Raw genomic sequence first — 27,699 nt, forward strand, 5'->3', positions numbered from 1 at the left:
TGACTATAGCAATCATAAAGCTGTTAGGATGGCAAACACATTACACACTCATCATATTAGAGCGAGAAGAAAAAGAAGAAAAATCTCGAACGTCAAATCATCGGCCTTTATTGCAAAAAGAAACACTGTATGCCTGTAACTCTTATTATAGCGTGTTCTCTATGTGTTTAACTTGTGCTTAACTTAATTATGGGGTGTGTTCAGTGATAAAGAAGGTCAGTGGAGGACATGTCAGTGGATGACCTCAGCTCTGCCGCCCAGTGCAGACGGGGGCAGTTGCGTACGCAGGTCGAAGTCCACCGTGAATGTTCAGGTAATTTGTCCCTGATGAAGCGCCGTAGCCGTCCAAGAACAGAAAACACTTGAGGAGTGTGTGTGCGGCCAATCGCCAGTACAACCCCGCAAGACTACATCAAGGCAGGGAGTGGGAGGGAGGAGGAGGGAGGACTTGGGAAGCAAAACATGGCGATATAACAAGTTTGGCTGTTAGCTGCAGTTTTTAAACTGCATCGTCTCGCGCAGTGTTGGACTACAACTACAACTCATAAAATCTGGACGCCGGAGAACGAAAACAACACTTACAAACTTGACAGAGTCTAGGGCCCCGGTTGACAAGTATTACGGTGGTTGGCAAGAACATAGTGCCTGCCCTCCTGCCTGCCTGTCTGCGTGTGTGTGTGTGCCTGTGTTTTCCCCGGAAGGTTGGCACTGCTAGGCGCGACTGTCAACACAGAAAATGGACGAAGAAGGAAAGTTTATTCAGGAAAAGGAATGTTTCGTCCGCTAGCTTAGCAACGGTAGCCAGGTAGTTAACGTTCGATTGATCGCGCGCACCTGACTCGGACATTCGGATTACCGCGCGCTCCGGCTCCGATTGAGGAACATTTAACTCGCGTTAACAAGTTTGACAACTGCACCCGCAAAGATTAATACAACAGGCGAGGCCATTATTTGTCATTTTCCGCACTTGTGCCATAGGAACATCCCGGGAGGACGTATTTATTAAGTCGGTTCTGGTACGGTGCGGTGCGGACCGATCCGGACGCCATCACATCAGACGTTGCGTTCTCCTTAAAAACAACCATTGCGCTGCGCTGCTGAACCGTTAATGTTATTTTAGACTTTATCAGCAGATCAAGGAATGCTTCAGTGCCACACCAGCCCTCTCTGGTAGTTGTTGTTTTTTGTCCTCCCGGGAGACGCGTCATTTTGTCCAATACAACATTAGCAGGGATGTTGTACAGCAGCAAAGACGCGGCGTCTCGTCAAAATGAACGCAGCAGCAAGGTGTTCAACAACAGTGGAGGTGCACTGCATTGAAAACCTGCCAGTAGTTAGAGCGGCACCGATGGCCGGCTAACGGCGTCGTGAACAGTTTGTTGAAATATCTAATTTAACTTGAATGTGTTTGGATCGGATATTGCCACCGGCATTTCTGTAAAAAAAAAAAAAACAACAACTGCGGATAACATTATAGCTCTCGGCTAGAGTTGACGTGAGCTAGCCAGCTGGGTGCGTCTGTGGCAGCTCTATCTGCGATGTGTTTGCTAATCTAAGAGCTACCGTGTTGTTCCCGCAACAGTTTCGGCATATTAGACAGCCCGTTGGCAAGATTTTCATCTGAAATACGAGCCCCTTCAGGCTCGTCAAAGCAGCCACCTCATTTTTTACTTGTTGTTAAATAACTGGCTAACTCTTTAGCTAACGTTATAAGTTTCGCCAGCAATGTCTGAAAACGCCCCCACACGAAGCCTGGATGACATAGACCTCGCAGCCCTCAGGGTGAGTATTGTTATTGCAAGATAAGTGTGCTGCACTGTTTTCATGTGAATTATGGCAGACGGACTTATTAGATGTTATGTCATAAGAACTGAGGTGTCAGTTTGCGTCTGGCACAAGCACGACCATTAAACACCCACGCAACAAAGTTTAGGTGGAATAAACATCCTTCGGCCTGGTGTTGCTACAGGCAGCTGGCCTGTGCTGGTATCACAGATTCAAATCAGTGATATTTGAGGATTTCTTCACCTGATAATGAACTATACTCGCCGGTCCTGTCTTCATAATTGACGTGTTGCTAAGAAGATAACGTGACATGACTGCTCCTTTCTCACACAACCCCAGGTACACTGTGTTAGTCCTGTGAAATTATTTCTTTCTTGAACACAGCAGACACGATAAACAGTTCATTTAAAGATGAACGTAAAGTTTTCAGTTACCAAATATAAACTCTGACATTTAAATGGACAAAGGTGTCTTTTGATAAAGTCTTTGTTATTATTTTATCCAACAGACAACCAGTTGAATGGCAAAGCCTCCAGCTCTGCCTGAAATTTGAAGGGTCTTAGAAATTTGCCTGGTGTTTTGAACACCTCTCCAACAATTTGAGCCAGCAAGAAATGAAGTCAGACCAAAAGAAACATTATCCACTTCACTATCCCCAACTGATAAAAAAAAAAATCTAACCCTCTTTTCAAGGATACAGTGAATAAAGACACAGCTCTGGTACTCTCTTTATCTCTCTATCATAGTGGAATGGGTGTAAAATGTATGGTTTTTGTAGCAGTGTACCCCCCACCCCAAGATAGACTCTTATTACCATTAAAATGAGGATTTTATGTATTCAGTCACTTGCTTTTATCAAATGAAATAAAAGAGCTCACATCCCACACTAATTTTTAAACATCACTATAATGTTCACTCTCATATTTACTGGCTTATTTAATGTCAGTCTATATCACCAGAGAGGTACTGAAACTATGCATCTGGTGCTATTTAAAAGTTAAGGAACTAAGACCCTCAGTTAAATGTACAATGTAAAAATGTGCAATTGATATCAAATTTAAAATGTGTCAGACCATACAAAGAGGAAAAGCCGATTTAGGGGGATCCCTGTGCCCTCTGTAAATATCAGGAAACTCTCCAGCACTTGGGTGTAGCTTTCACAGGTTTATGGGGCTTAATAAGGGATCAGGGTTAGTTTATCCAAATCCTAGCTTGATTGTTCCAGTGTTACCTGACTGGAATGAGGCTTCACCTGAGTTTGTCATGATGAAATCAGTTGCCACTATGACTTTATCACTTTGAATGGAGCTACAATCACTTCATTGAATTCAGAAATTTGTTACGTTCTGCATTTCAATAATTGGCTGGACATTTCACAACAAAGTTGTAATGTATTATACAAATATCACATGCATATTTATTATATACTTACTATATACACTGCACCTCCTATAAAAATCTATAAATCTTAACAATATGTTCATAATAATATAATATAAGAACAGTTTGGAACCATGTACCTTGTGTATACTCTGCATGAGACAAAGGGGGCATACTCACAGGAAAAACAGCTCCATAGTATTATCAGAGGACCAAAATAAAATCCACAGGGAAACTTCAAGTGGCTCTATTGAAGTATTTTTCAAGATATTTCCTACAGAGTACAGAACAACTTTGACATTGCATAACAATTCACTGTACAGGAAATGTGTCATTTGTGCAGAAACACTTCATTCCTATGCCAGTAACACTGGATGAAACCAAGGCCACCTGTGCAACAGTGTTGGATAATGGAGGCATACACAGAAATATCTGATGAACTTCACATGTTTTTGTTGTTCATATAAAATGTACATTACTTGCAGTTTTGAAGAGAAACCTTAAGAGTTGGATGAGGATACTTGATGCTGATTAGCAAAGAATAGCAGCCCTGTGGAAATGAAACTCATGAGAAGTTTAGTCTTGTGATTTTTCTTTTTTCTTTTTTTTTCTTCTGCAGTGAAAACAGTCCCTGCTGTGTTTTGCATAAATAACCTTACAGAGAAGTGTTAGAATAACAAATGCTGAAATAGTAAGAGAAAAGCTCTGCAAAGCTTTATTTTCAAATGTTAAGAGTTGCGTTATATTGCATAGTTACAGAACATCATTTACATATTCCTTCATATCAGATTTGATGTTTTTTGTGTTGATATTACTTCACAGCATCATTGGGCAACTTTACTTGACAAAAATGATTTGGTAAAACACCAACGGTTCAATACTAGGTGTTTGTGGATATTCACTGACCTTAGATGACACAGTTGTGAATGTGTGTATTGTGTAGCCAATTACCAGGTGGCACCAGGCCCATAACTGCTTTACCAACTAATATAATTCAACAGTAGTAGTCTGGAGTAATTAAAAAATGTTCCACCCAAACTGCAGTTATGAGGTTGCAGAGATATTAAGATGCTGTAGTTAGTTTGTTGAATTGCAGGAATTCTTGTTTGTCAAAGACCTTGACTTGTACTGCAGTATTTAGTGATTAGGAAGCCGTTTAAAAGGTAAGGTCAAAGAGAAAGTTGTTCAGTAGTGAGTTTTTGTCGAATGCAAGTTTGAGTCGCAACAATAAATCAAGTTTGGGTTGTGATTGCGGCAGCTGGTGCAGCTGTATAACCAGAGATAAGAGTCATCTTTTTTAAAGACTTCCTCCGTCAGCTAAATTGACACCACGGCAGGAAATGTGTGGTCAACTTCCTCATGGACAATAACCATAACCCGTGTCTGAAATGAGGCTGTTCTTTCGACAAGAGGCAGGGCACAGCTTGACATTAAGAAAAGAAATCATTGTATTACTCCCCGAGGCTCACCAGTATGTTGAGTTTACACATTAACGTGGCAGCATGATATCCAGATGAAGGATCAGAACTGCAGTTGTGATGATTTAGGAAGACACACTGTAGATTCATAGTATTATTGCCTCTGTGCTTTTTTCCCCCTTTTTTTTGCAGTCATTGCTGAGAATTTGATTGTGTGTGCTGATGGTGCTGCTACTCCTCGAACATAACATGTACCCTTCCCCTTCTATCACTTCATTCCTCTCATCCCACTCTTTGTGCTGGACGTAGGTGAAGCTACCGCCTCTGCCTTTGCCGCCCACTCTATCATTAAATTTTTCTCTTCCATACCATCACTCCCTTGCTGTTTACTTTTACGTCATGGTTCCACCTCTTTTGTGTTGCTGTACATAACACGCTTCAAAATTAGGGCCAATATGTTCATGTCAACAATCAAGCGCACTGTACTTTTTCAATAGAATATCTGGTCTTTGATAATTTTCTACTGCTCAGTCTGTTGTACGTAGATATGTTATTTTTCTCACAAATGTTCCCTGTCTCTGAGGAATGTTTCCCCTCCATGTTGAAGGCAGAAAACCCATCACTGGAAACAGATGAAAGCAGGATAGGTCATGCTGTACATTCTAAACCCAAAGCAGCAGTCCCACCACCCACACATCTTCTTAAAGCCATATTGAAATTGCATGAAAGTGGAACTGCTTGTCATTTTCCCTTGTCTCTTGGGGGAGGGGGTTGCATAATTAAATCGAAGCAACCTACTCATTATTAGTGTTTGTGAAATACGTGTTCACTGCATCGAAACTTAAAAAGAGTAAAATAGGGAAAGGCCACAAGTCATGTTGATTTCTTTGTCAAAATTCATCTTTGTACATCTAATCTGGTATCAATATTTAGTAAATCTGCTCATCTGTTTTCCTCCATGTAAAGTCTTACTGGTGGGTGGTGAGTGGGAAGATTGAGTTCACATGATTTGTATGGAAATATGGAATATTGGATTCAAATTGGCTTTAGTGTACACAGTAGAAAGCATCCGGGTTTCTTTTTCTTGTTTTTTGTATGATTTCTGTTCCACAGAGGGCTCTGTGTGTGTGTTTTGTGCGTGCATGTATGTGTGTGAAGTCTCTGCTCACTGAAACAGTTGCACAGTTTGTGCTGCTCAAGAAAAAACCTTTCCAAAATGCAACTGGTTTAGTAGATGCAGTATTTATAAACCAAAAGCTTGTCAAAGATACTCAAGGTTGTTGTTTAACGAAATTACATTGATCTGATTACTTTTTTGTGTCCTCAGCCTTAACAGTGTTTTGTATTGCCAGGAGCCAGATAGCAGCCGTTACTATCTGCTGTCTGTTTGTCGTACGACTCATGAATCTACCCGTGTCCTCCCATAGGATCCTGCGGGAATCTTTGAGCTGGTCGAGGTTGTCGGCAATGGGACATATGGGCAGGTGTACAAGGTGAGACGTGATGCATCAATCACATCTGAATAATGTGCTGAAGCATTCAATGCATAAGCTGTCACTGTTTGGTGAATGTAAAGCTGAGCAAGCTGAAGCACAGCCATAAAATACCACTTGAGTGCCCCGTACTTTGTTAAATGTTCTCTGCATTTTTTTTTCTCTGGTTCTGATTTAGCTTAACGCCATGTCAGTATATTTTTAAGCTGTCAGTCTGAAGAGTTTAATGTGGTTGTGTACGGAAGATAAGAAAATGTGAAGTCAGAATGGCAATATGCTGGGAATATGCGAGGAAGCAAATTAACAGAGTTTCAGGTTTAATTGGGACTTAACTGACCACTGATATGGTGATCCAATGTGTTCTTGAAACAGGGCCGTCACGTGAAGACGGGCCAGCTGGCTGCCATCAAGGTGATGGATGTTACGGAGGAGGAGGAAGAGGAGATCAAAGCAGAAATCAACATGCTGAAAAAATATAGCCACCACCGCAACATAGCCACATACTACGGTGCCTTTGTTAAGAAGAGTCCACCAGGACACGATGACCAACTCTGGGTCTGTCTACTCAACTTCTGTGCCTTGGCCATGATCATTCTGCAACAGTATGCCTCTTTGATTGTGCTCACAAAGTCTGTGTCTGTCTGCACGTAGCTGGTGATGGAGTTTTGTGGGGCAGGATCGGTGACTGACCTGGTTAAAAACACTAAGGGCAGCTCTCTGAAGGAGGACTGGATTGCTTACATCTGCAGAGAGATCCTAAGGGTGAGAAATCACAGTTGCATCACCAAGTCAAAATAAAAGATAAGTGTGTGGCAGAGGTCACGGCTTACTGACCGACCACTTCTGTCCTCTTTTACCTCTGCCCAGGGCCTTTCACACCTCCATGCCCATAAAGTCATCCACAGAGACATCAAGGGCCAGAACGTGCTGCTAACGGAGAACGCAGAGGTCAAACTCGGTATGATGAACACTTCCAACACCAAGACGTAGAGTACAGGTGTGCTCTGTCCTTCATTGTCTCACATTCATTCCTCCTCTGATTCCTTTGTCCACATTCAGTTGATTTCGGAGTGAGTGCTCAGTTGGACAGGACCGTTGGCCGTAGGAACACCTTCATCGGCACACCTTACTGGATGGCACCTGAGGTCATCGCCTGTGACGAGAACCCAGACTCCACCTATGACTACAGGGTAACAGCAGCGCTATATCCTCCTGTTTGGTTACTATGTTGTGAGATCGAAATGAAACATAGAGACTGATCTAGTCCCGTGTGTATTTTGCAGAGTGATATCTGGTCCTTGGGAATCACAGCTATTGAGATGGCAGAAGGAGCGCCTCGTAAGTGCACACACTCAATCACACACCTATTTTACCCCCTCTTGGCTGAATCATGCGTGCATATCTATGTACAGATAATTTCTTATATCATCTCAAAGCCCATTCTAAAAGACCTCATGAATGAGTCTGTCTTGCATATGTGGCCTTGTTGTCTGTGCCTTCAGATGGACAGCTGACTCACTGTAATCAAGGTAGTGTAGTCGTGAGCTGGCAGTTGGCCTGTGGAGGCTGATTGCACAGATCTCTCTGAGAGCAGAGGAGATGTGTCTGCCTGGAGATTCGGTGTCAAAGCCGACTAAGAAGCAAGGACGGTCTCACTTAAGAGTAGCAGCTAAAATGTAGAATAAATCACAGCTGTGGTAAATAAATCCCATGTTAAGCAGTAGCTCAATGTGAGTAACTTGTAGTGTAGTGTAGTGTATATTGTTACATTTGACCAGTGAATGGTGGTTGTAATGCAACTGTCAGAACCCTGCCCACAGCAAGTATCGGGTTTACGTTTAAGGTTAAAGATGAACTGTAGTCTATCTTTGTTTTTTAAAACATATTTGTACATCTGGCCTGTTTCCATGGCACAACTCCTACAGACTTTGTTGCTGCTGTTGTGGGTGACATAAGGCTGACAGGCCAGCTAGCAAGCTGTAATGAACCATTATGAGTTAGTCTTAGTGAACTATGATTTCTACTAATAAAGTTGCAGGTTCTTTTGTTATTAGGGCCTAACCCATTGTCAGTTAATTGATTAGATTTGTTGCAACAACTGCAGGTAATGGAAGTAATTAATCAATTAATTTGGCCATGAAAAGCCTTATAAATGTATGAATTTTGATACTTTAAGGTAGGTATTTATCATTAATCACATAATTATGTTGACACATTGACTATTGATTATTTTTAGTTGATTGGTCAGTAATGAAAATTATCATTAGTTGCAACAAACATGTATGTCATGTGTGTAACTACCTCACTGAGATTGATTTGATGTTGTTGTTTTTTTTGCATTTGCTTATTTAATTGTTTGCTTGTCAAATTAATATCTGATCATTTGTATGATTTTGTGTTTTGAGGAAATGTTTTGTTTCACCCCTTTCAAAATGGCAGAATCAGGCCAAATGGGAGCGCCTCACTTGTTATTTGAGACATAGAAAATATGAGGGAGCATATTTCCCCCTGATGGCTACCTATCATTTGTGGTTGGATTATATGCTTGGCTGTTTCTTAGCTTGTTTTTGAACATATGGACCTTTTAACACACTCCCTTCCACCCATGTGATTCTTTGGCCTTGGTAGCTCTACTTCAGGCATGTTTTGCCCTGTACTGGACTCGGCCTTCCCACAACCTTGGCAAATGATACATTGTTTTAAATCTCTTCGTCTTCTGTATATGTGCAGAACGTTTAGGGTCCACATATCACTGCAACAGCTGTGACACAGAATTGGTTCAGACTTGTTGCTATTGCCCCTGAGTGTTTTTTTCCACAAACAAGGTACTGATACAGGCCCTGTCTTTTCTTCCTCAGCAACAGTAACCTTTTTAATCTGGGTACATTATTTTATTATGCACAAAAATGTGAAGAATCTTCTCACAGACCTTCATGCGTTCTGGTCACTTGTGTTAGCTGACACTGTTCTTACCTACTGTGTTCACAGAAGGTGCACGGGCAAACAAAATAAAGAGTTGTCTGTGTATAAAAGGTGGTTGTTTAAATGCAGAGCTTTAGGACTGTCTGTACTCTTCATCAGCCAAAAGCAATAACAAACAAGACTAGTTGACTCCAGGTATTTGGTAAAGCATGAGACAGGATGGCAGCATGTAACCCTGTGTACACTATTCATTTTAATGCAAGCTTACTCATGAATAGAAATTTACTGAAATTATTACTTTGTGTGTAGTAAATCTGCATACATGTTGTCTATATGCATACATTATCAGTATAACTGTGATCCCTCTTTTCTTAATGTGGCTTTGGCTGTTTCAGTCACGTTGCATAGGTCCAAAAACTGAGTTACAAAAGCCTATTTACTGCGAAACTCTAAAGCTAACCAGTCAGGTTTATCTACCTACCTACGCTGGGAACACAATGACTCACAGCCCTTGCTCTTGCATTCAATGTAACAAAGCCTGAGGCACCAGGAAAGATTGGATAACAGCAGCTGTAACCATGTTTGAGGATACAAAGAATATGTGTAATGGTAGCTAGTATTATTTACAAACTACAATGTGTGGGAATATATGATGTCTGTCTAACATTAAATGTATTCTGTTGTTCCCTTTCCCTTCTTTGTGCTGTAGCTCAGCATAGGTAGGAGGATTTAATAATGTCTAACCACTCTCATCATCTCCTTCATCTCTTTAGCTTTGTGTGATATGCACCCAATGAGAGCCCTCTTCTTGATTCCCAGGAACCCCCCTCCAAAACTTAAATCCAAAAAATGGTGAGCAATCAACTACCTCTCTGTGTCTTCTTAGATTGTCTTATTACTGTCATATCCCAGACAGACACTTCACATATCTTCACATCATGTTAAATCTGTGACAGTTTCAAAATGTTAAAATGTCTTTAGAGGTAATTTGAAGAAAAAGGAGGATGGAAAATTGTATATTTCTCACTGTCTGGTACTGTGCAGCAGATTACGTAGTAGACACATTCTGTTCCAGTGTTTTTCCCTATCAGATTACATGGAAACATTTTTATGAAGAGCATCAGATGAAATGGCAAAAGACTGCCCCACTCTGAGTACTGAAGATCTCAGTTAAACATTTACAAATTGTTCTGTTGCAGTAACTCAAGCTCTTTCTGTACAAGTAGTAGAGATGGGAAATTACAGAAATATTAGTGATTTCTCAAAGCATTTGTTAATGAGATTCAGGTTAGTTTTGGTGTTTTTGTCCCTCGATTCGGAAAAAAATACATGATTGCGGATCGTCACTTGGACTTATTGAGACAAACATGATTTTGAGCTGGAAAAGTTGAAGGCTATTAAACTAATTTGTCATGTTCTTTCTTCTACCCTTTCTTTTTTTTGGTCCTTTTTACTTTTCCTTCGACTCGTTAATGAAATAGTAACATTTATAGTGCATCCAATGCTCTTTCTGCCTGTGTTATCATTTTATTCTTCTAAAGATATAGAGGCTGTTGGTCAGTATTGTGACTCAGAACATACTATTATATAAATATAAAATCATAAGCAACACACAATAACATGAGCACTTGAATACACTGAACCCAACCGCTCTTGGTTACCACCCTAAAACATTATGTCGATGCTTCATTGTAGTTTGTAATTTCAGAGAAATTGAATAAGACGTAACAGTTGCAGTACCATAGTTTCTCTGATTGCTGATTGACTGTACAAAGTGTTGATTAATTACAGCAGCAGCAATGTTGTATTTTTCCAGTGTGGAGATGCTGAACATGTGAAAGAGGCTTTACACAGGTCTTTCATTGCTTGAATATTTCCGATTATTGTCAGATTGGCTGCAGCTGATCCAACAATGATCAGCCCAGCTGCTCCATGTTTTCCTCCCTCCTACTTTCCCTCACCAGTTTATTATCCTCTTACCCGCACTTCCTCTCCCAGGTCCAAGAAATTCATTGACTTTATAGAGGGCTGTCTTGTGAAGACGTATCCCAGCCGACCGTCCACAGAGCAGCTGCTCAAGCACTCCTTCATCAGGGACCAGCCCACTGAGCGCCAGGTCCGAATTCAGCTCAAAGACCACATTGACCGTACACGCAAGAAAAGGGGAGAGAAAGGTAAGAAACCAGAGAGAAAGAGTACACTGTACTTCAGTATGCTATAGAGTTAGTTTATGTATTTGTTCTGACCTGTCTTTATCCTAATTTTTGCTACAGAAGAGACTGAGTACGAGTACAGTGGTAGTGATGAAGAAGATGAAAATCGTGGCGATGACAGAGAGTCAAGGTAATTGCAATTTTCCATCTCTGGCTAAATAGTACAAATCCTTGACTTGTGTTCTCTGTGTGAACAATGGTGTCTAAAACCCTGTCCTTTGAATCTTTATCTCTGGTCATCAGTTCAATCCTCAACGTACCTGGTGAGTCCACCCTGCGGCGGGACTTCCAGCGTCTGCAGCAGGAGAACAAGGAGCGTTCGGAGGCTCACAAGAGGCAGCAGGCCCAACTGGCTGCTCAACGACGGGACCCTGAGGAACACAAGAGGCAACTGTTGCATGACCGACAGAAACGCATTGAAGAGCAGAAGGAACAGCGGCGCAGACTTGAAGAGGTAACCAACCAGGGAATCGATCTATTTCAAAGCAATAGTTTGACATGATGAGAAATGCACTTATTCATTTTCCTCCTGCTGAGAGTTAGAACGATCTCACTCTCGTGTCTGTTCTCTAAAATATGAAGCCAGAGCCAGGAAGTGATTAGCTTAGCTAAGTAAAAGGTCAGTAAACCTGGCTCTCTCCAAAGTTGTACAGATTAGGAGATGCAACATGCTAATTGCTGCTTTGTAGTCGCTGTTACCAGTAGTTATATTTTTTGGATTAATAGATATTTGAAGTAACTGTTTACCCCTGCTTTTAGCCTTCATGCCAAGATAAGCTAATTTTTTCTTAGCAGTATGTTTACCAAAATGTCAAACTACTTCTTTAAGGAAGTCTTGGATATTTTTCTTGCCTTTATCCTGACATTCTTTCCTTTAAATTTTAGTCTTAACACTCACCATGCCAGTATTGTAAGATTATCAAAATATTGCACCCAATACGGCGATTTCAGGTCTGGTACCTGCAAAATAAAATGCTGCTTTAAGCTCCTGGTGAATCCTATCACTAGAAAGAAGGATTAGAAGGGTCCCTAACCACACAGAGCAACACAGATTTACTGAGTTTACAAAAAGTAGGTGTGTTTTAGGAGCATGGTTCAGTATCAGAAATTGAACTTTAAAAATGAAATGCCACCCATAAGATAATCCTCAGCCAACTCCACAGAGCCTGAAAGCACATTCACATTAAAGTCAGATATTACATTTACTCCATGTTCACTTCACAACTAACTCATGGCTTCTACCAGATCTTGTTGTTGTCTGGAAAGTTTACAGGTTTTGTCAGGTGTAGAGCCATACGATCCTGCACTTATTTCTATCACTGACCGCTTAACAGGATGCTTGTAATACTAACATGCAACATGATGACAGTACATCTTTATTACAAATCAAAGCAATTGTAATGTGTCCGCTCTAATCCTTATCATTGAAGCACTTAAATACTTCCCCTTTCCCTGTTATCTGACATGATGATTGAAACCTTGATAAAAAGGGCAGTGTTTGATTTGTCAGTAGTTATGACTTGATTTCCATTGTGGGCACTAATAAACTATATTGTGTACTATGCTGAATATATTTGCCATGAGCATAAGTTATAAAAGAAGGAACATGTCAGAGTAACATGAATAGCTTAGATTTTGAATTTGGAAATGATACCGATGCACGACATGTGAAACACACAAGTAGACTTCACCTATTCTTTAGGAGTTTTCTGTCATTAACTCAGAACTGCCATGACTCAATAACCAATTGCAAATACTGAATAAAAAGCTTAGGTAACCTTCACTGGCAACTGTGACTTTTCAGCATCCATGCTTACATCAGTGGGGAACAGAAGGAGATTACTTGAAGTGAACTACTGCCCTGCTCCCTGCAAATATGAATTATTAATTATGTAAACATGTACCAAGAGTGAGATGTTTTTGTAGCCTTGAAGGAGATGTTTTGGGAGGAAGAAGTTTGTAAACTACATGGAACTACAAAAAAAAAGCAGCTTCACCCTTAAGGATTAAGGAGATCAGTGCGTTGTACTGGTGGCTTTCTCTTCATTAAACCATTTATGTGGCTGTAATGAGGACAGAAACACTGAAACATTTTTGAATCAACCCTGGAGGCTGGTTCAAAAATGCATTAATGTGACTAATATAAAGCATAGTAACTTAAGTATAAGGTTGCTGTTACAGTCTGTACGTAAATGTAGTAAACTGGAGTCGCGTAGAAATACAGATCAATACCTATTAAACAGGAAATAACAGTTATGATTACAAATTTACCAACACAGATCTGGATCACCAGTGACCTATCATCATCAGTTTATCAATTTATATTATATTTTATTACCCTCACCCAAAAGGTTTCCACCTGAACAATGATTTACTCTTCCTGCTGGTTTGTACACTCCCTTATTGAAATGCTGATGTATTACTGTAGCAGCCGATGCAAAGTCTTCATATACACTTTATGTCATCTTCTCTGCCCACCAGAGATCTGAACTTGCTTTGATGCCTTATCCAATATGAAATTGATAAAATGTCATAGCAACGCATTGTCAGGGTAAAAAAAATTATGTGGTTGTCGTTAGTGGTTAGCACTTAGTCTATTGATGGCTGTTGCAGTCAGATGGTCGTGATCACTATATGTATCATCTTGTCACAGGCATCGAACAAAATGTAGGAAACCGGATAACTGACTTGTTTTAATGCTGCGATTTAGCTGCTAGGGTTATGAATTGTCATAAAACCTGTTTGTACACATCATTTATGTAAAGATTATGCATGTTTTGGAAGACAAACGGTACATAACCCAGCTCTCTGGTGGGCTGCTGACAAAGTGTCAGAAGCTGTGAAATGTTTCAGGAGTTATGTGGGATTTGAAAGCGGCTCATGTAATTACACACACATACACACACACGTTGCCAAAAAGCATTGTGTTGTATTTGTGAGGTAATCTGCTGCAGTAAAGGTGGCCCTCCCCTAATCTACCTTCACCTCCTCCTCCTATCTCATTTGGATCTTCCTTTCACCTGCAAAGTGCCAACAACAACTTGAGGAGACAAGCGAGTGTTTTGTGTCACTACCAAGTGGGAGGTTCACTTCTCTACACAAAGAATAAATCTTTTTTCAATGCCCCTTTAAAAAGGGCAGGTAACGACTGCCACAGCTGAATAACTGGTCAGTTTGAGTTCAAAGCAGAACACTTAGAGGGTGATTAGGGTGATATGTGTAGGTGTGTGTGTGTGTGTGTGTTTGTGAGATGAGAATGACTCACAACCTCTACTCTGCACTGCACTCCCTTCATTTCTTTATTTCTAGCTCTTTGCACTAAAAAGAAGGGAGGGCTTTCTTTATAAGCAGGCTATCCATTTTAGATTCCCCTGTGAAAACACAGCCATTATACTCATTTCTCTTTTTCCTGTCACCCTTCTCTCCCAGCAACAGAGAAAAGAGCGAGAGATGGTGAGGCAGCAAGAAAAAGGTCCCCACCGGAGACTCGACGATATGAGACGAGAGGAAGATAGGAGGATGGCTGAGAGGGAGCAGGTAACCAACCACAGGGAGACATGGGGCTGCGGTCGGCCAATCAGGGTGAAGTGTGGGCGTGTCCACCGGCAACACTGTGCAAGTTGCTCTGGTGGTGAAATTCCATGAGTAGGTTGCCATAGCAGCAAGGGTCTAAATTAGTGTATTTATTCAGAGATGAGTTTTCTGTGGGTGAGCTCTCTGCGTCTCTTATGCTGTTTCCAGTCTACCCTCAGTAACAGTCTGGCATCATAGCACCATCACCTCTACTGCCAAATACTGATTTTATTTCAGTATGTTATATACTATACATTGTAAAGTTGGTATGATAGTATCCTGGCAAATACTTTACTTATTCCTTATTTAGTAACTGATCACAATCTCTATATAGTTATGAGAGTTGTGAATCATTTTTCGTGCTAACTTTCATTTGTCTCTATAACAGCTAAATAAGGATAGGAGATGTTCTGTCAATAAGATTCAGTGTGAGAATAATAGTTGATTTTTATCAGCGCAACACATGGTTTCTGTCGACATTACATAACTGTTATATGCCTCTGTCTTCTGCCCCTCCCCTGTGTACTTTCACTTCTCTTTTTTCCCCACCCTAATGTCTGTAATTCCTGCTCTCTCACCTGTCCTCAGGAGTTTATCAGGCATAAGTTAGAAGAGGAGCAGCGGCAGCTAGAAATCCTCCAGCAGCAGCTGCTTCAGGAGCAGGCGTTGCTTATGGTAACTAGTCCTCACCGTCCTCATCAGTTCTTGTTTTGAGTGCAGAGGTCCTATCTTCTCTTGGTTATTATGCAATAAATAAAGGAAGATTAAATGATCACAAAAATATCTGACATCTGCCTTCAGCAGTGGGCTTTGTTTGTTTTTTTGGCCAAAACAAACACTGTATTGTTATATCTCCATGTTTCCCATCGGACTCTTTTCGGTGGACTGCAGCAGAGATTACTATTTTTACAGTCAGAACAGCTACACTTGTAGTTGTAACAAAAATAAGCAGGTTCAGGTTCAGGAATTTGCAGCATCCTTATGTAGATATGTTCCACATGTTAAAGTGTATGGATGCAGCTCCCACAGTATTGCATGTGTTGAAAAGGCATGCACTGACCTAGATTTTCGGGGCAGTTTTCGGCAGCTTTTGGCGTATCACTCCAACTGTCTTTCTCTTGCATTGAAGAGAAGAATTACCACACTCCTGACATCTTTGTTTGAGCTATCTCCTGTGAAGCGTAGGAGTGGCTGTCATTTGGATTGAGCTCTTTGTTGCTGTTTTTTGGAGGGAGGAAGAGCCCAGTCCTGGCTGGTATATGTGAGAGGCATTTGAGATATTTTTTCACACATCTCTCCTAGGTTACGCATATACACATAATACCTGTGTCTATCCGTGCCTCCATAGGGACCACGGCACAGGGTCAGACACAGGCCAATTGCCCCTGGAGCAGGTTTGGAGGGTTCAGTGCAGGAACAGTGCTTTGAGGCAAATTTTGTTTCATGGCCAAATTCTGAACTGCAGGGCACAAAACACACTCTGGACTCAAAAACTTTCTCCCATGCACATTAATTGCAAAAAGAACAGCGGTTCAGCCACAAAAACATTTTTTTGCTGTCAGAGATGCCCTGAAATAACTCTTTGCAATTTGGATTTGATTCATGTACTCCTGCAACTTGAATAGTGAGAACTCTCCTGTACAGATGTAATGAACGTAATAGCAAATAAAGGTCATATGAATCCAATGGAGCTAAACCACTTTAAAAAAAATCAACCAACAAAACGCACGAGTAAAGAGACACTGCAGGGCGGCTTTGATGAGTAACTAAAGGAACCATGAAGCCATAAGATTTATTGGTCTAAATCTAAGATCACATGTTCTGTAATCCCTCCCCCACAGGGAGGCTCCCAGGTGAGGCATCCCAGCACTGAGTTTTCTCCCTGGCTTGTAAAATCTAGTGCTATGTGGCCCACGGTGATCAGCAGAACAAAAGAGCAACAAATAAATGACAGATGACAAGTTGATTTTGATTCTCTGTACCTTAGATTATTTATCTTTATGTGGGATTTTAAGAAAACTTTTTAGTGACTCATGGTTGAAACGATTTTTCTTTCACTTCTTGTTTCCTTAAGAGCGTAGTGGCCATCAAAAGGCTTGGAGGCCAGTCTACTACTTAACAATGAAAAACCAATAACTCAACTGACTCATGTTCACATTGTCTGTTCAAGAAACCATACAAAAGGTTTACATACAGACACGATCAATACTCTTTTGATGTTGCTTGTTAATGTGCTACTGTACTAAAAATAGGAGAACAAAGTTAGAGATGATTAAGTCTGCCCCAAACATTTACTGTCTGAGTGGAGGAAATGAGAAGTGGTCAGCTAAATATGCAGACACGTGCCTGTAGTTGCAGCAGAGTTGCTGTTTGCAGATGTGTCGGTTTTAGTCATGGCCTGCCCCGACCTGTCTGTTGTGTCCAGTCTGAGTCAAACAACATTTTGACTGCAGTGTGTTTCTTTGGTCAGGAGTATAAGCGCAAGCAGCTGGAGGAGCAGCGTCAGTCAGAGAGGCTACAGAGGCAGCTGCAGCAGGAGCATGCCTACCTGGTGTCTCTGCAACAACAGCAGCAGGAGAAGAAGCCCCAGCTCTACCACTACAACAAAAACCTGGAGCCCAACAACAAACCCACTTGGGCTCGTGAGGTAGCAGCGTTTACCTCACACTTGCAGCATTACGTGCATTGCTACGGTCAAACTGCTGCACAGTGAATCACTGTTGTCCATATTTCAGGTGGAGGAGAGAAGTAAACTCAACAGACAGGGCTCACCCAAAATCTGCACCACCGTCTCCGACACGGCCATCCAGTCACGCTCTGACTCAATCAGCCAATCAGGAGTGGTCCAGTCTGCGCAGACCCCACCAATGCAAAGGCCCGTCGAACCCCAAGGAGGACAGGGCAAGGTGTGTGCAAGTATTGTGAAATGTAGATGGTTAAAACCCGGAAACACAGTGGAAGATACAACTGCTTACGCCTTTCAGCCCCTTGATTCTTTGCTGCTTTACTGTTCACTGTCTTTGCTTCCTTATTTATACCTTCTTTTGTGTCTTTTTCCCCTCTCTTCTCTCTTCTCTACCTATCATTTCTTTCCAACATGTTGAAAAAATTTCCCTGGAATACAAACAAAACCTTGCGTTTTTCTCCTCTATGGCCTCCTTCTCCCACTGTCTTGTGTAATCCTCCTTCCGCTCGGCTGCTCTTCCCTCCTGGTGCGTCGCCACCGCTGCCGCTGCTGCTCCTGTCCTCTGCAGTTCCAGATGGCTCACTTGGTTCCTCTGAAGCCTTACGCAGCCCCCGTCCCTCGCTCCCAGTCCCTGTGCGACCAGCCCACTAAGACCATGTCCGCCTTCCCCACCCAGGATCCCTCCCTCACCCCCACCCCCCGACCCATTCACTCTAGAGAGCTTGTGCGCCAAAACTCTGACCCCACCTCTGAAACCCCTGCACCACAGGCACACCAAATCAGAGAAGATCGTGGCCCCTGGATCCGCCTGCCAGATGTGGAGCTCCCACCCAAGGTAAGATCCAGACGCCGGTGCTGGGTTTGACTCGCCAGTAGGCCTGCAAACTAAACAAAACTTCAGTTTGCACTTATTTATGTGTAAACACAGGAGTCTTGTTGAAAAAAATATCATATTATCTGGACTACAGTTATATAATAGACATTGAAATTACTTCTTTATGAAATAGAAACTCTGCTTACCTCACACAAAAGCATTTTCCCTCATTCACTTCTTGACCTGCATTTAGTGATGGAGGTAAAAAGCCCTCCCTTACACTTACATACTTAAATATATATTAATCAGATAAAAAGGCGGTTCATACAATAAAATCTTAATCTGATAACAAAGAATCTTCTCAGATTTGAGTCTTTTGGTATTGGGGTTTAAAACTAAAACATCCTTGGTCATTTTCTAAGCTGCTGTCTTTGTAAATGCACAACTATAATGTTGCTGTCCTCAGATTCCCCAGAGGACTGCATCTATTGCCACAGCTCTCAACACCAACCTGACATCCGGCATAAGGCATCCAGTAAGAGCCAGGTAAACGGTTCGATCAGTTTGATTAGTGTCTAGTAAATGGTGTTAAGTTTGAATGACGACTTGAGATAAGTGATTCGTGTCCTCATGGCAGCAATCCAGATCTGAGCCGCAATGATCGCTGGGAGAGAGGAGACAGTATGAGCATCATATCCAATCTGCCTCAGACCGGTTCCCTAGAGAGGCATCGCATCCTCAGTGAGTCCCTCCCTCCCTGGTGCTTTTTCTCTGCAGACTGTCCTTGCAGCGAGCCTGGTTTCAGAAAAATATAACCACACCATACAACGTTGTTATTTTCAGGTTCCTCCAAAATGGATTCACCCATCCTCTCCCATGATAGTCGCCATAAGCCAGGGGAGTCTCGTACCTCCTCCCGCCCTGGGCGCCCTGCTGTAAGTGCTGTTTCAAACCGACACTGGCTGTCTCCCCCATTTCCCCTGGTACAAGAAGTTGCAGGAAATACATAATTCAGCTCAGATTTATGCAATTATGTAACAGAGAACAAAACAAAACTGTACATATGCTTGGTTCTGTCTCTGACTGTGAATAACAAACCTGTTGTGTTAATTTGCTTGTAGTACAGTGACTTCTCAAATAACCCTTTCCCTTACACATAAAGTACTCACACTGCTGCTGTTTCTCTTCATGTCTCTCCTCTTTTCAAATCCCTTTTTGTTGGGTTGACTTCTAATGTACAGAGTTACAAGAGAGCTATAGGGGAGGTTAGTTTCACAGTCTTTGTGTGTTGTATGATGCTCGACGTCCATGCATGAGTTTGTATCTGTATTCATTGGCTGTAGGACATGCTCATCCAGAATGAATTGCACGTCTTCATATATTGGCTAAATCATGTATTGAATGAAATTACATTTTTTAGACAAAGATCTTTTTATTGTGTTTTTATATGGGCTTCTGACACCCAGCAAATGCCAAAAATCATCACATTATATCATTAGGTTTCCAGACTCTGATTCCTGAGATTCCTTTTTTTCTTAGTCCATCCTGCTGACATCATCTTTGAATATTAGTTTTGCATATATTGCTGTTGTATTATTTGTCAGTTTCTTAAAAAGCTGAAACTAATGCTGTGTTACAGTATTCACAAAGTAAACAATGCTTTATATGTGCGCAGGACCATGGTCTCTTTGCCAAGGAGCGAGCTGAGGAGCAGCCGAGGCCACCAGTCAAGGCCAACGATTACTCCTCGTCCTCTGAGAGCAGCGAGAGTAGTGAGGAGAGCGAGAGTGGTGAGGGAGCAGAGGAGGAAGAAAGCCCCACAGACCGGTAACACTGTCACCTGCAGATTCTGGAAATTCAAGAAGCAAAGAATGATTTGTATTTGTTGATTTAACAGAATTCAGTACTTCCCGTAATATTGTGTTACTGTCTCTTTGCCCGTTTACATTGTCAATCTGTGCCTCTTGATTACAGTCACAGGGATGCAGACACTGATTCAGTCAACACTATGGTGGTTCACGAAGACGAAGGCGAGGGGGGAGATGGAGAGCAAGCTGGAGGCTATGGGGATCAGACAATGCTGGTGCAGAGGGTGAGTCATCTGTATACGTAATGATGCTTAAAATGCATTGTGACTTGATGGAAAATTCAATGTGTTACATGACAGAGTATCACAGAGATGTAATGGCTCCATAATGTTCATTAAACATCCAGAAGAAATGAATCATAGAGAAGGGAAACATGCACTGCAGTTTGCCTTCAGTAGTTCATTCATAGTGCTACTTTGCCCACAGGATCACAGTGATCAGCCCAAAGTTGATCAGTTTAACTTTTGCAAGCTTATAGTGCTTTTTTTTTAAAATCTTGTATATTACCTGAAGTCACCCTGTGTTAGTTTGGCATAAATATGTGAGATTTTTAAAGAGACGGCAATATGATTCAGTGACAGACGGCATACATCTTGCAGGTGGCGAATGATGACTTGAATGTGTGAGGTGTCACTTTCATTAAGTGCAATCTTTTTTTTTTCTTTTTTTTTTGCTTATGCATATGTGTGTGTACTAGACCGCAATGACGATATGTGCCAGGCTGTAGTTACTTAACTGCATGTCATTAACTTGTTTAATATTATAAATAACTCTGCAAACATCATACATGACATAGAAGATGATTGTTGATTATTTTCACACAGTAACATACAGTATACTGTTATACCAAGTACTAGACTGGACAGTTGGAATCATCACCAGGAAGTCACACTTCATATTTACCATTGAGTATGTGTATTATATAGCAAACAGAGGGTTTAAATTAAGTCAAGTCATTTTATTTGTCCCAACTTGGGCAATTTGATTGCAGTAGGTGTAAGAAAGAAAAAATATATATATGTAAAGGAAATAAATGATATACAATTAGTATATACCTCACCGTTGACATTTACCCATGTTAAATCGGTTCCATATTTTATTTTAAAAATCAGAATATTTAAAGCTGTGCTTTTCTGGTCTTATTGACCATTATACGTGTATCTGTTCTTTCCATTTTCCATTAATGTGACATTATAAACATAATACATCTTGTGTTAGTTTTAGCTGCAAAGCATCCACTGATGTTTGTTTGCAGGTAAAAGCTGGAGTGAGTGATTGAATTAACTATGGGATGTCATTTTAGAAAAAACATAACGGAGATCTAGAGAAACTTGAAAATGTAAATAAACGTGGGACACCAGTAACATAAAAGACACAACATCCATCTGATTCTCCCAGTGCAAAGAACAAGACTCGACTTGACTTTTTGACGCAAATTTGGTCACAGCTGTTTCTTCAGTGTTTGTGGTCACTGTGGTGTGCAATCAAAACGGGTCACATCCTGGTGAGATTGGCCCAGATCGGAGTGGCTCATTGGCGTTATTTATTACAGGGAGGTGTGTTACATCTGTGTGTTTCTTTTCTACCTGAAAGACCCCAGAGAAGCGGAGCCATAATGGATACACTAACTTGCCAGATGTGGTGCAACCCTCCCACTCCCCCACTGATTCAGCCACTCACTCTTCCCCTGGGAAAGACTCTGTTTATGACGTAAGTTTTACTAATGCTAAGTATATCAGCCCTAAATTCCTGGTTTATTTTTACGTGTTCCCTATCTGCCATCATTCTAGCCATGACGTCCACTCCTAACACATTAAATCAGCTCAGTTTGTGAGTGGGCTGTCATCAAAAATACAAATCTTAGTATAGAACATCCTTCTTCTTTTTTTTTTTAGCATGTTTGTCTGACAAGTTAACATCTTCTCTAACATGACGTTAATTTAAACAACACTGTACAACTCAAACAATCTCTCTGCTCTCTGCACCAGTACCAGTCCAGAGGTTTGGTTAAAGCATCTGGCAAGTCCTCCTTCACTACCTTTGTGGATCTGGGCATGTACCAGTCACCTGGAGGGACAGGGGATAACATCTCTGTCACCAGTGAGTTGGAAGCTTTTCACTCAGGTAGAAACATCTGCTCAGAGTTTCTTGAACAGCAAACCATGTTGCTACAGCTGATTGTTAACCTTTGACATTATTTCTTGTGCAATAAAATACACCGGGAGGGGATGGAAGTATGTGTTTTTCTTTCAAGGCCAAGAATTTTATATAACATTGTAATATGAGTTTCCCTGTGTGTAGTTCGTGTAGCACCTTTTCCTGGGCTGCCTTGTTTTTTCTCTCCAAAATGATGCATTTTCCATCGCTGCTTCGACGTTTAGGTTCCAGATTTGAGCAGCTGAAGATGGAGGTGAGAAAAGGATCCATGGTGAATGTCAATCCCACCAACACTCGTCCCCCTAATGACACACCTGAGATCCGCAAGTACAAGAAGAGATTCAACTCAGAGATCCTGTGTGCTGCACTTTGGGGTAAGAATGAATTTAGTGCTTTAGTGTAAACGAGAAAACTTATTTTAACCCTCCTTATGTATAACTAATATATGAGCTCCAGCAGGGCTCTCGGTACAAATATGACCACCGCTGAAAACAAAAGCAAGAAAATTAGATTTGAGGCCACTGTTGTACCTTAAACTGTATTAATAACTCCTAAGAGAAGGTGGAGCCTCTGTTTTCATTATTAAAGCAATTTAATAACATTTTTAAATAAAATTTTCAGTCTGTCACCCATGCGACTTGAATGCTTCATTGAGTGAGGCTCATGACTCCATCTTTAAATACGCTTTAGATACAATGGTAAAATGAAATATTATGGTGATGCAATAGCTGCAGCTTATGAGAAATGATGATGGAAAATAACAGTGTTCAAGATGATAAATAAAGGAGTGACAACACAGGGATACTGCAAAGTTAATTTTAGCTGTGACGAGCGCAAAGGCAATAATTAGAATCATTGCATGCGCAATGAAAAAGCTGTGAATTTGTGCACGTGTCTCACCAGGTGTGAACCTGTTGGTGGGCACGGAGAACGGTTTGAAGCTGCTGGACCGTAGTGGTCAGGGCAAGGTTTACCCCCTCATCAACTCCCGCCGGTTCCAACAGATGGACGTCCTGGAGGGCCTCAACCTGCTCATCACCATATCAGGTCGTTAATGCTGCTCCTCGCCAGTCTGCTCTCGCTACAGTCAGTTGAAGCTGCCTGTTCATTTGGCATAAGATCACTGTCTTTAATGGAATGCCAAATACTAGATGCCAAATTGTGCCAATGCTTTCAGATGATTTTATTTTTAGTTATTTATTTATTTGATTTATCTTTTTTTTTTTTTTGCATTTTGACTTTTGACTTTAGAATCAGTGGATCACTGTTTTGATTTCTGTGTAGTGTAGAATTTGTTGATGCTTGTACAGGTCAATATTTTTTAAACAATCTCTTCTCCATCAGAATATCATGCCAAACTGCTGCTCAAACTTTGAGCGATAGTTATTGACTAGATCAAATATCAAACATCAATTCTTTTCGATATACTGTTTATCAGTGTTTTTCTGTTGATGATCATTAATGTTATTTAGCTGACATTTACTTGCACAAACGTACATTTATTTGATTTTTTTAGTATTTTGGGGGGCTTTTTATGCCTTTTAATGAACAGGACACTTGGAGAGAGACAGGAAATGGAGAAACAGAGAGGGGGAATGACATGCAGCAAAGGGCCTTCTGCCTTCAAAAGCTTCAGTATACGTGGCGCCTGCTCAACCCACTGAGCTATACGTTTAAGTTTAGGAATTGGTATTAGTAACTTCAAAGCAGTGTTTAAAACTTGGAAAGGGTATTTTAAATGAGATATTTAATTTGAAGTTCTATACTGTGTCTTCCAGCAATGAAAATGCAGTAAAGAAAAAAAAAACCCTCCTGTAGTATAATTTGTAATTGATCTCCCACTGTGTCTATGAAGGCAAGAAAAACAAGGTGCGTGTCTACTACCTGGCGTGGCTGAGGAATAAGATCCTCCACAATGACCCCGAGGTGGAGAAGAAGCAGGGCTGGACCACTGTGGGGGAGATGGAGGGGTGTGTGCACTACAAAGTGGGTGAGTGACATATGATGGCTGTTTATCACTGCTGTCTATTCCGCTTCAGGCAAGTTCTCATAAATGCATTTGGCAGAGTGAATTATTGATAACAAGTATCTGATATCAGATGGCCTTGTTGTTCTGTCTAGTGAAATATGAGAGGATAAAGTTCCTGGTGATTGCCTTGAAGAATGCAGTGGAGGTGTACGCATGGGCGCCCAAACCTTATCACAAATTCATGGCCTTCAAAGTAAGTCTCTCTTTTCTTACCCGCTGGATTAGTTATGCGAGATCAATCAAGCAGAGGAGCATTCAAGTTTATCCTTTTCTCCCACTCACCTTCTGCCCCTGAAACCCCCCACTCCTTTTCACCAGTCGTTTGCAGACCTGCCACACAGGCCTGTACTTGTTGACTTAACGGTGGAAGAAGGTCAAAGGTTGAAAGTCATCTATGGCTCTTGTGCTGGTTTCCACGCCATCGACGTGGACTCTGGAAACAACTATGACATTTACATCCCTGTGCACGTGAGTTGCGCGACTGTTGGACGGATGCTGCGTTTCAGGAGAGGTGGAACCCACACAATCTCATCCTTTTCCTTTTTTTCCACCTCAAACAGATCCAGAGTCATATCACACCGCACGCCATCGTGTTCCTGCCCAGCTCCGATGGCATGGAGATGCTGCTCTGCTACGAAGACGAGGGCGTCTATGTCAACACCTATGGGCGCATCATCAAGGATGTCGTCCTGCAGTGGGGGGAGATGCCCACATCTGTTGGTACGGGTCAAATCCAATGACAAACTTATACCGCTTCTCACTAAAATTAGCGAGTCGACCCGTTTACAGTCAGCATATGGCTCCTTTCCCACTGGCCAAACAACCTGGGTCTGATCTCCAGCTGGCACGCTGCATGGCCGTTTACCCCCACTGCAGCACTTCTCATGATGTCATCACGTTGATGACATTAATGTGCAGAAAACAGCGAAGTAAATTAACAGGGTTCCTACACAAGTATGGAATTTGATTTTATACATTTCCAGGTCTGGAAAAGTATGGAAAATGGAAACTATTGTATGGAAATATATTTATCTTAATACTTATCAGGGTTTGGTCTTATTGAAGTTATTTGGGTTTATTATTTTGTATGTGCTATTAGCTACAATCTCCTGGAAATGATTTGGTGACATAATGGCATACAAATTCAGAATAATGAAAACAAATGATTAATTGCATAATTTATTTACATGAGACACATCTAATTACTCAAACGTCACAAATTATTCGAATTTTTTTTAACCGAGAAGTCTGGAAATTAGGGTCTGGAAAAAGTATGGGATTTTCAAATGCCCTTTCATCAGAAGCCGATTGTTCGCAGGTTTAAACTGGGTTTTTGTCCAGTGGGAAAGGGGCTTTATATGGACTTACATGAAACTAGATGCATCATCTGTGACCAGGTCTGTTCCTTGTATAAACACGATGCTTTGCCTTGCAGCTCACATCTGTTCCAATCAGATCATGGGCTGGGGAGAGAAGGCCATTGAGATCCGCTCTGTGGAGACTGGACACCTGGATGGCGTCTTCATGCACAAAAGGGCTCAGAGGCTGAAGTTCCTGTGTGAGAGGAACGACAAGGTGAGACATGAAAGCGCCGAAAGCCTCGGACGGTAAAGTCACTTACAGTAGCCAGATGTAAGGACGTTTCTGACCTACGTGTCCTTTGTGTCTGCGCTGCCCCTCAGGTGTTCTTTGCCTCAGTGCGGTCCGGCGGCAGCAGCCAGGTCTACTTCATGACCTTGAACAGAAACTGCATCATGAACTGGTGAAGGAACAGCTGCTCCGGTCAGTGTGTGTGAAAACCCAGCAGGGGTTTGGAGAAGGAAGTGCATCCGAAAATTCTCGCGAAAACGCATGCACACAAAACGCGAACACCTCTCTCGCTTTCTCCTCCAGCTCGCTCTCACTCACGCACTCCCGCTCCAAAGACACACGTACAGACTCTCACAAACACTCACACACATACACAAACACACACACATACACAAACACAAATAATATCTAAATTCATTCCAGCCTACACTCCTTAAAATACACTTTCTACCGAGGCCCCCTGATAACATTGTCCCTGGAATCATCACGAGAAAACACTGATGAGCTTCAAATGTTAATACCATCTATTAATTTGTACTGTATATACTCTTGTCTTGATTTACTTTACTTGGTGGACCTGTGTTCAGTCGTAACTATTTAGTTCCTAATTGTGAAGTATGTTAAAAACATTCCTTGATGGTTCTGCAGTACATTTTGAAGAAGGCATTATTTACCGATACTGTATGTCAAACTGAAGCTGTAAATATAGTTAGCACCTGACACTTAGAATCTGAATCATTTGCGGGCCTCTTATATAGCCTACAGTGTGTTGCCACTGGGCACATGGACGTCAAATAATAAAATGCTGGAACACCCATCTGCAGTGGCTTGTGGTTCCCCGTTGTTTTGGGGATTTCACAATTCCAGGAAGGCTTCAAGGAAGGATTTAGTCCTAAAAAAAAATATTACAAAGGGACATTAAGTCAGGATAAAGTAGCTTGTTCTTTAGTAGACAGTTACCTGAAGTTCTGCTCTCAACTTCTTCTTTTTTTTCTGGCCTGAAAGGCAAATTATGTTGCTAACTGTCAATCACAACAAGTAAGCCTTGAATGCTTCCAAAACAAAATGAATTTCAGTTTTGAAACAATTAAATAATAAGATCAAAACAATCAGACATGTGTACTCATCAGTACTCAGATACACAGTACTGTGAAATATCCTGCTTTGCCTTTTTTTTCTATGGTTTAGGTGAAACCATTAATTATTTGACTCATCTGGCTTGTATCTAAAGTTTTTGTTTTCGTAGATTACAAAATACAAAAATTTGATATTTATATGTAGTGATTCTGTATTGGTATTAGCCTACTGGTATTCTTAACTTTACTGTAATTATATTGCCATTATATTGCAATATATTCTATCTTGTGGAGTCTTTGTTTGAGGAGGAGGGTTCATGTGTTCAGCTAATATTAGTAAGGCGAGTGTGGTCACAACTTTGGAGGACCGAGACGGAGGAATGGGACGTTCGGCAGTGAAGGAGGACAGTTGGAAAATGTGGGAGGAGGGTGTCACTGAGATTATAGTGATTGGAGGGAGTTCATTTTCGGGGTCCTTTCACCCTCCGACCACAGCGATCCACTCTACTGTATTATATTTCAGTTCTTAGACTATTTTTCTGTTAGTGTGGATCTTAATGTGCAAAGTGTTTGTCCAGGGGATTGCAGTGGAACAGCTCTTAGCGTGGTACACTTACTTATTTGTCTTGGGCCAGTGGAAAGATTTAACGTAATGTAGGGCGACTCTGCAATACCACAGAGGACTCCATCTCATC

General features: G+C 41.4%; 1 protein-coding gene across 12 annotated transcripts; it reads left to right on the forward strand.

Annotated features, from left to right (window-relative positions):
• Positions 1-326: 326 nt before the first annotated feature.
• mink1 (misshapen-like kinase 1) lies at positions 327-27,020 on the forward strand. 12 transcript variants are annotated; one of them, XM_085797801.1, is made up of 32 exons: positions 327-1,782; positions 6,011-6,076; positions 6,449-6,631; positions 6,728-6,838; positions 6,944-7,034; positions 7,136-7,266; positions 7,360-7,414; positions 9,772-9,850; positions 10,997-11,172; positions 11,272-11,341; positions 11,455-11,665; positions 14,641-14,748; positions 15,373-15,459; positions 17,255-17,431; positions 17,520-17,690; positions 18,039-18,305; positions 18,751-18,830; positions 18,922-19,025; positions 19,128-19,219; positions 19,526-19,549; positions 19,960-20,111; positions 20,259-20,376; positions 21,746-21,862; positions 22,141-22,276; positions 22,534-22,683; positions 23,213-23,356; positions 24,165-24,299; positions 24,431-24,531; positions 24,657-24,806; positions 24,899-25,058; positions 25,774-25,913; positions 26,021-27,020. In XM_085797801.1, exons 1-32 carry the CDS (start codon positions 1,726-1,728, stop codon positions 26,102-26,104), a joined length of 3,927 nt encoding a protein of 1,308 aa, XP_085653927.1. In that variant the 5' UTR covers positions 327-1,725; the 3' UTR covers positions 26,105-27,020. The 12 variants fall into 12 exon arrangements, with proteins under 12 accessions (XP_085653927.1, XP_085653929.1, XP_085653932.1 ...); XM_085797803.1 differs by having other exon boundaries at positions 22,141-22,252; XM_085797806.1 differs by having other exon boundaries at positions 18,147-18,305; positions 22,141-22,252.
• Positions 27,021-27,699: the final 679 nt, after the last annotated feature.

The sequence above is a fragment of the Trachurus japonicus genome, chromosome 14 (genome assembly GCF_045865225.1).
Source record: "Trachurus japonicus isolate A0001 chromosome 14, Traja_1.0".
NCBI lineage: Eukaryota > Metazoa > Chordata > Actinopteri > Carangiformes > Carangidae > Trachurus > Trachurus japonicus.

Bases quoted from the DNA above. Each gene is read 5' to 3' on its own strand.
- mink1 (XM_085797801.1), top strand. From the start codon at position 1,726: ATGTCTGAAAACGCCCCCACACGAAGCCTGGATGACATAGACCTCGCA. The intron at 9,851-10,996 runs GTGAGCAATCAA...TTCCTCTCCCAG, and splicing joins AAACTTAAATCCAAAAAATG to GTCCAAGAAATTCATTGACT. The intron at 15,460-17,254 runs GTAACTAGTCCT...TTCTTTGGTCAG, and splicing joins AGGAGCAGGCGTTGCTTATG to GAGTATAAGCGCAAGCAGCT.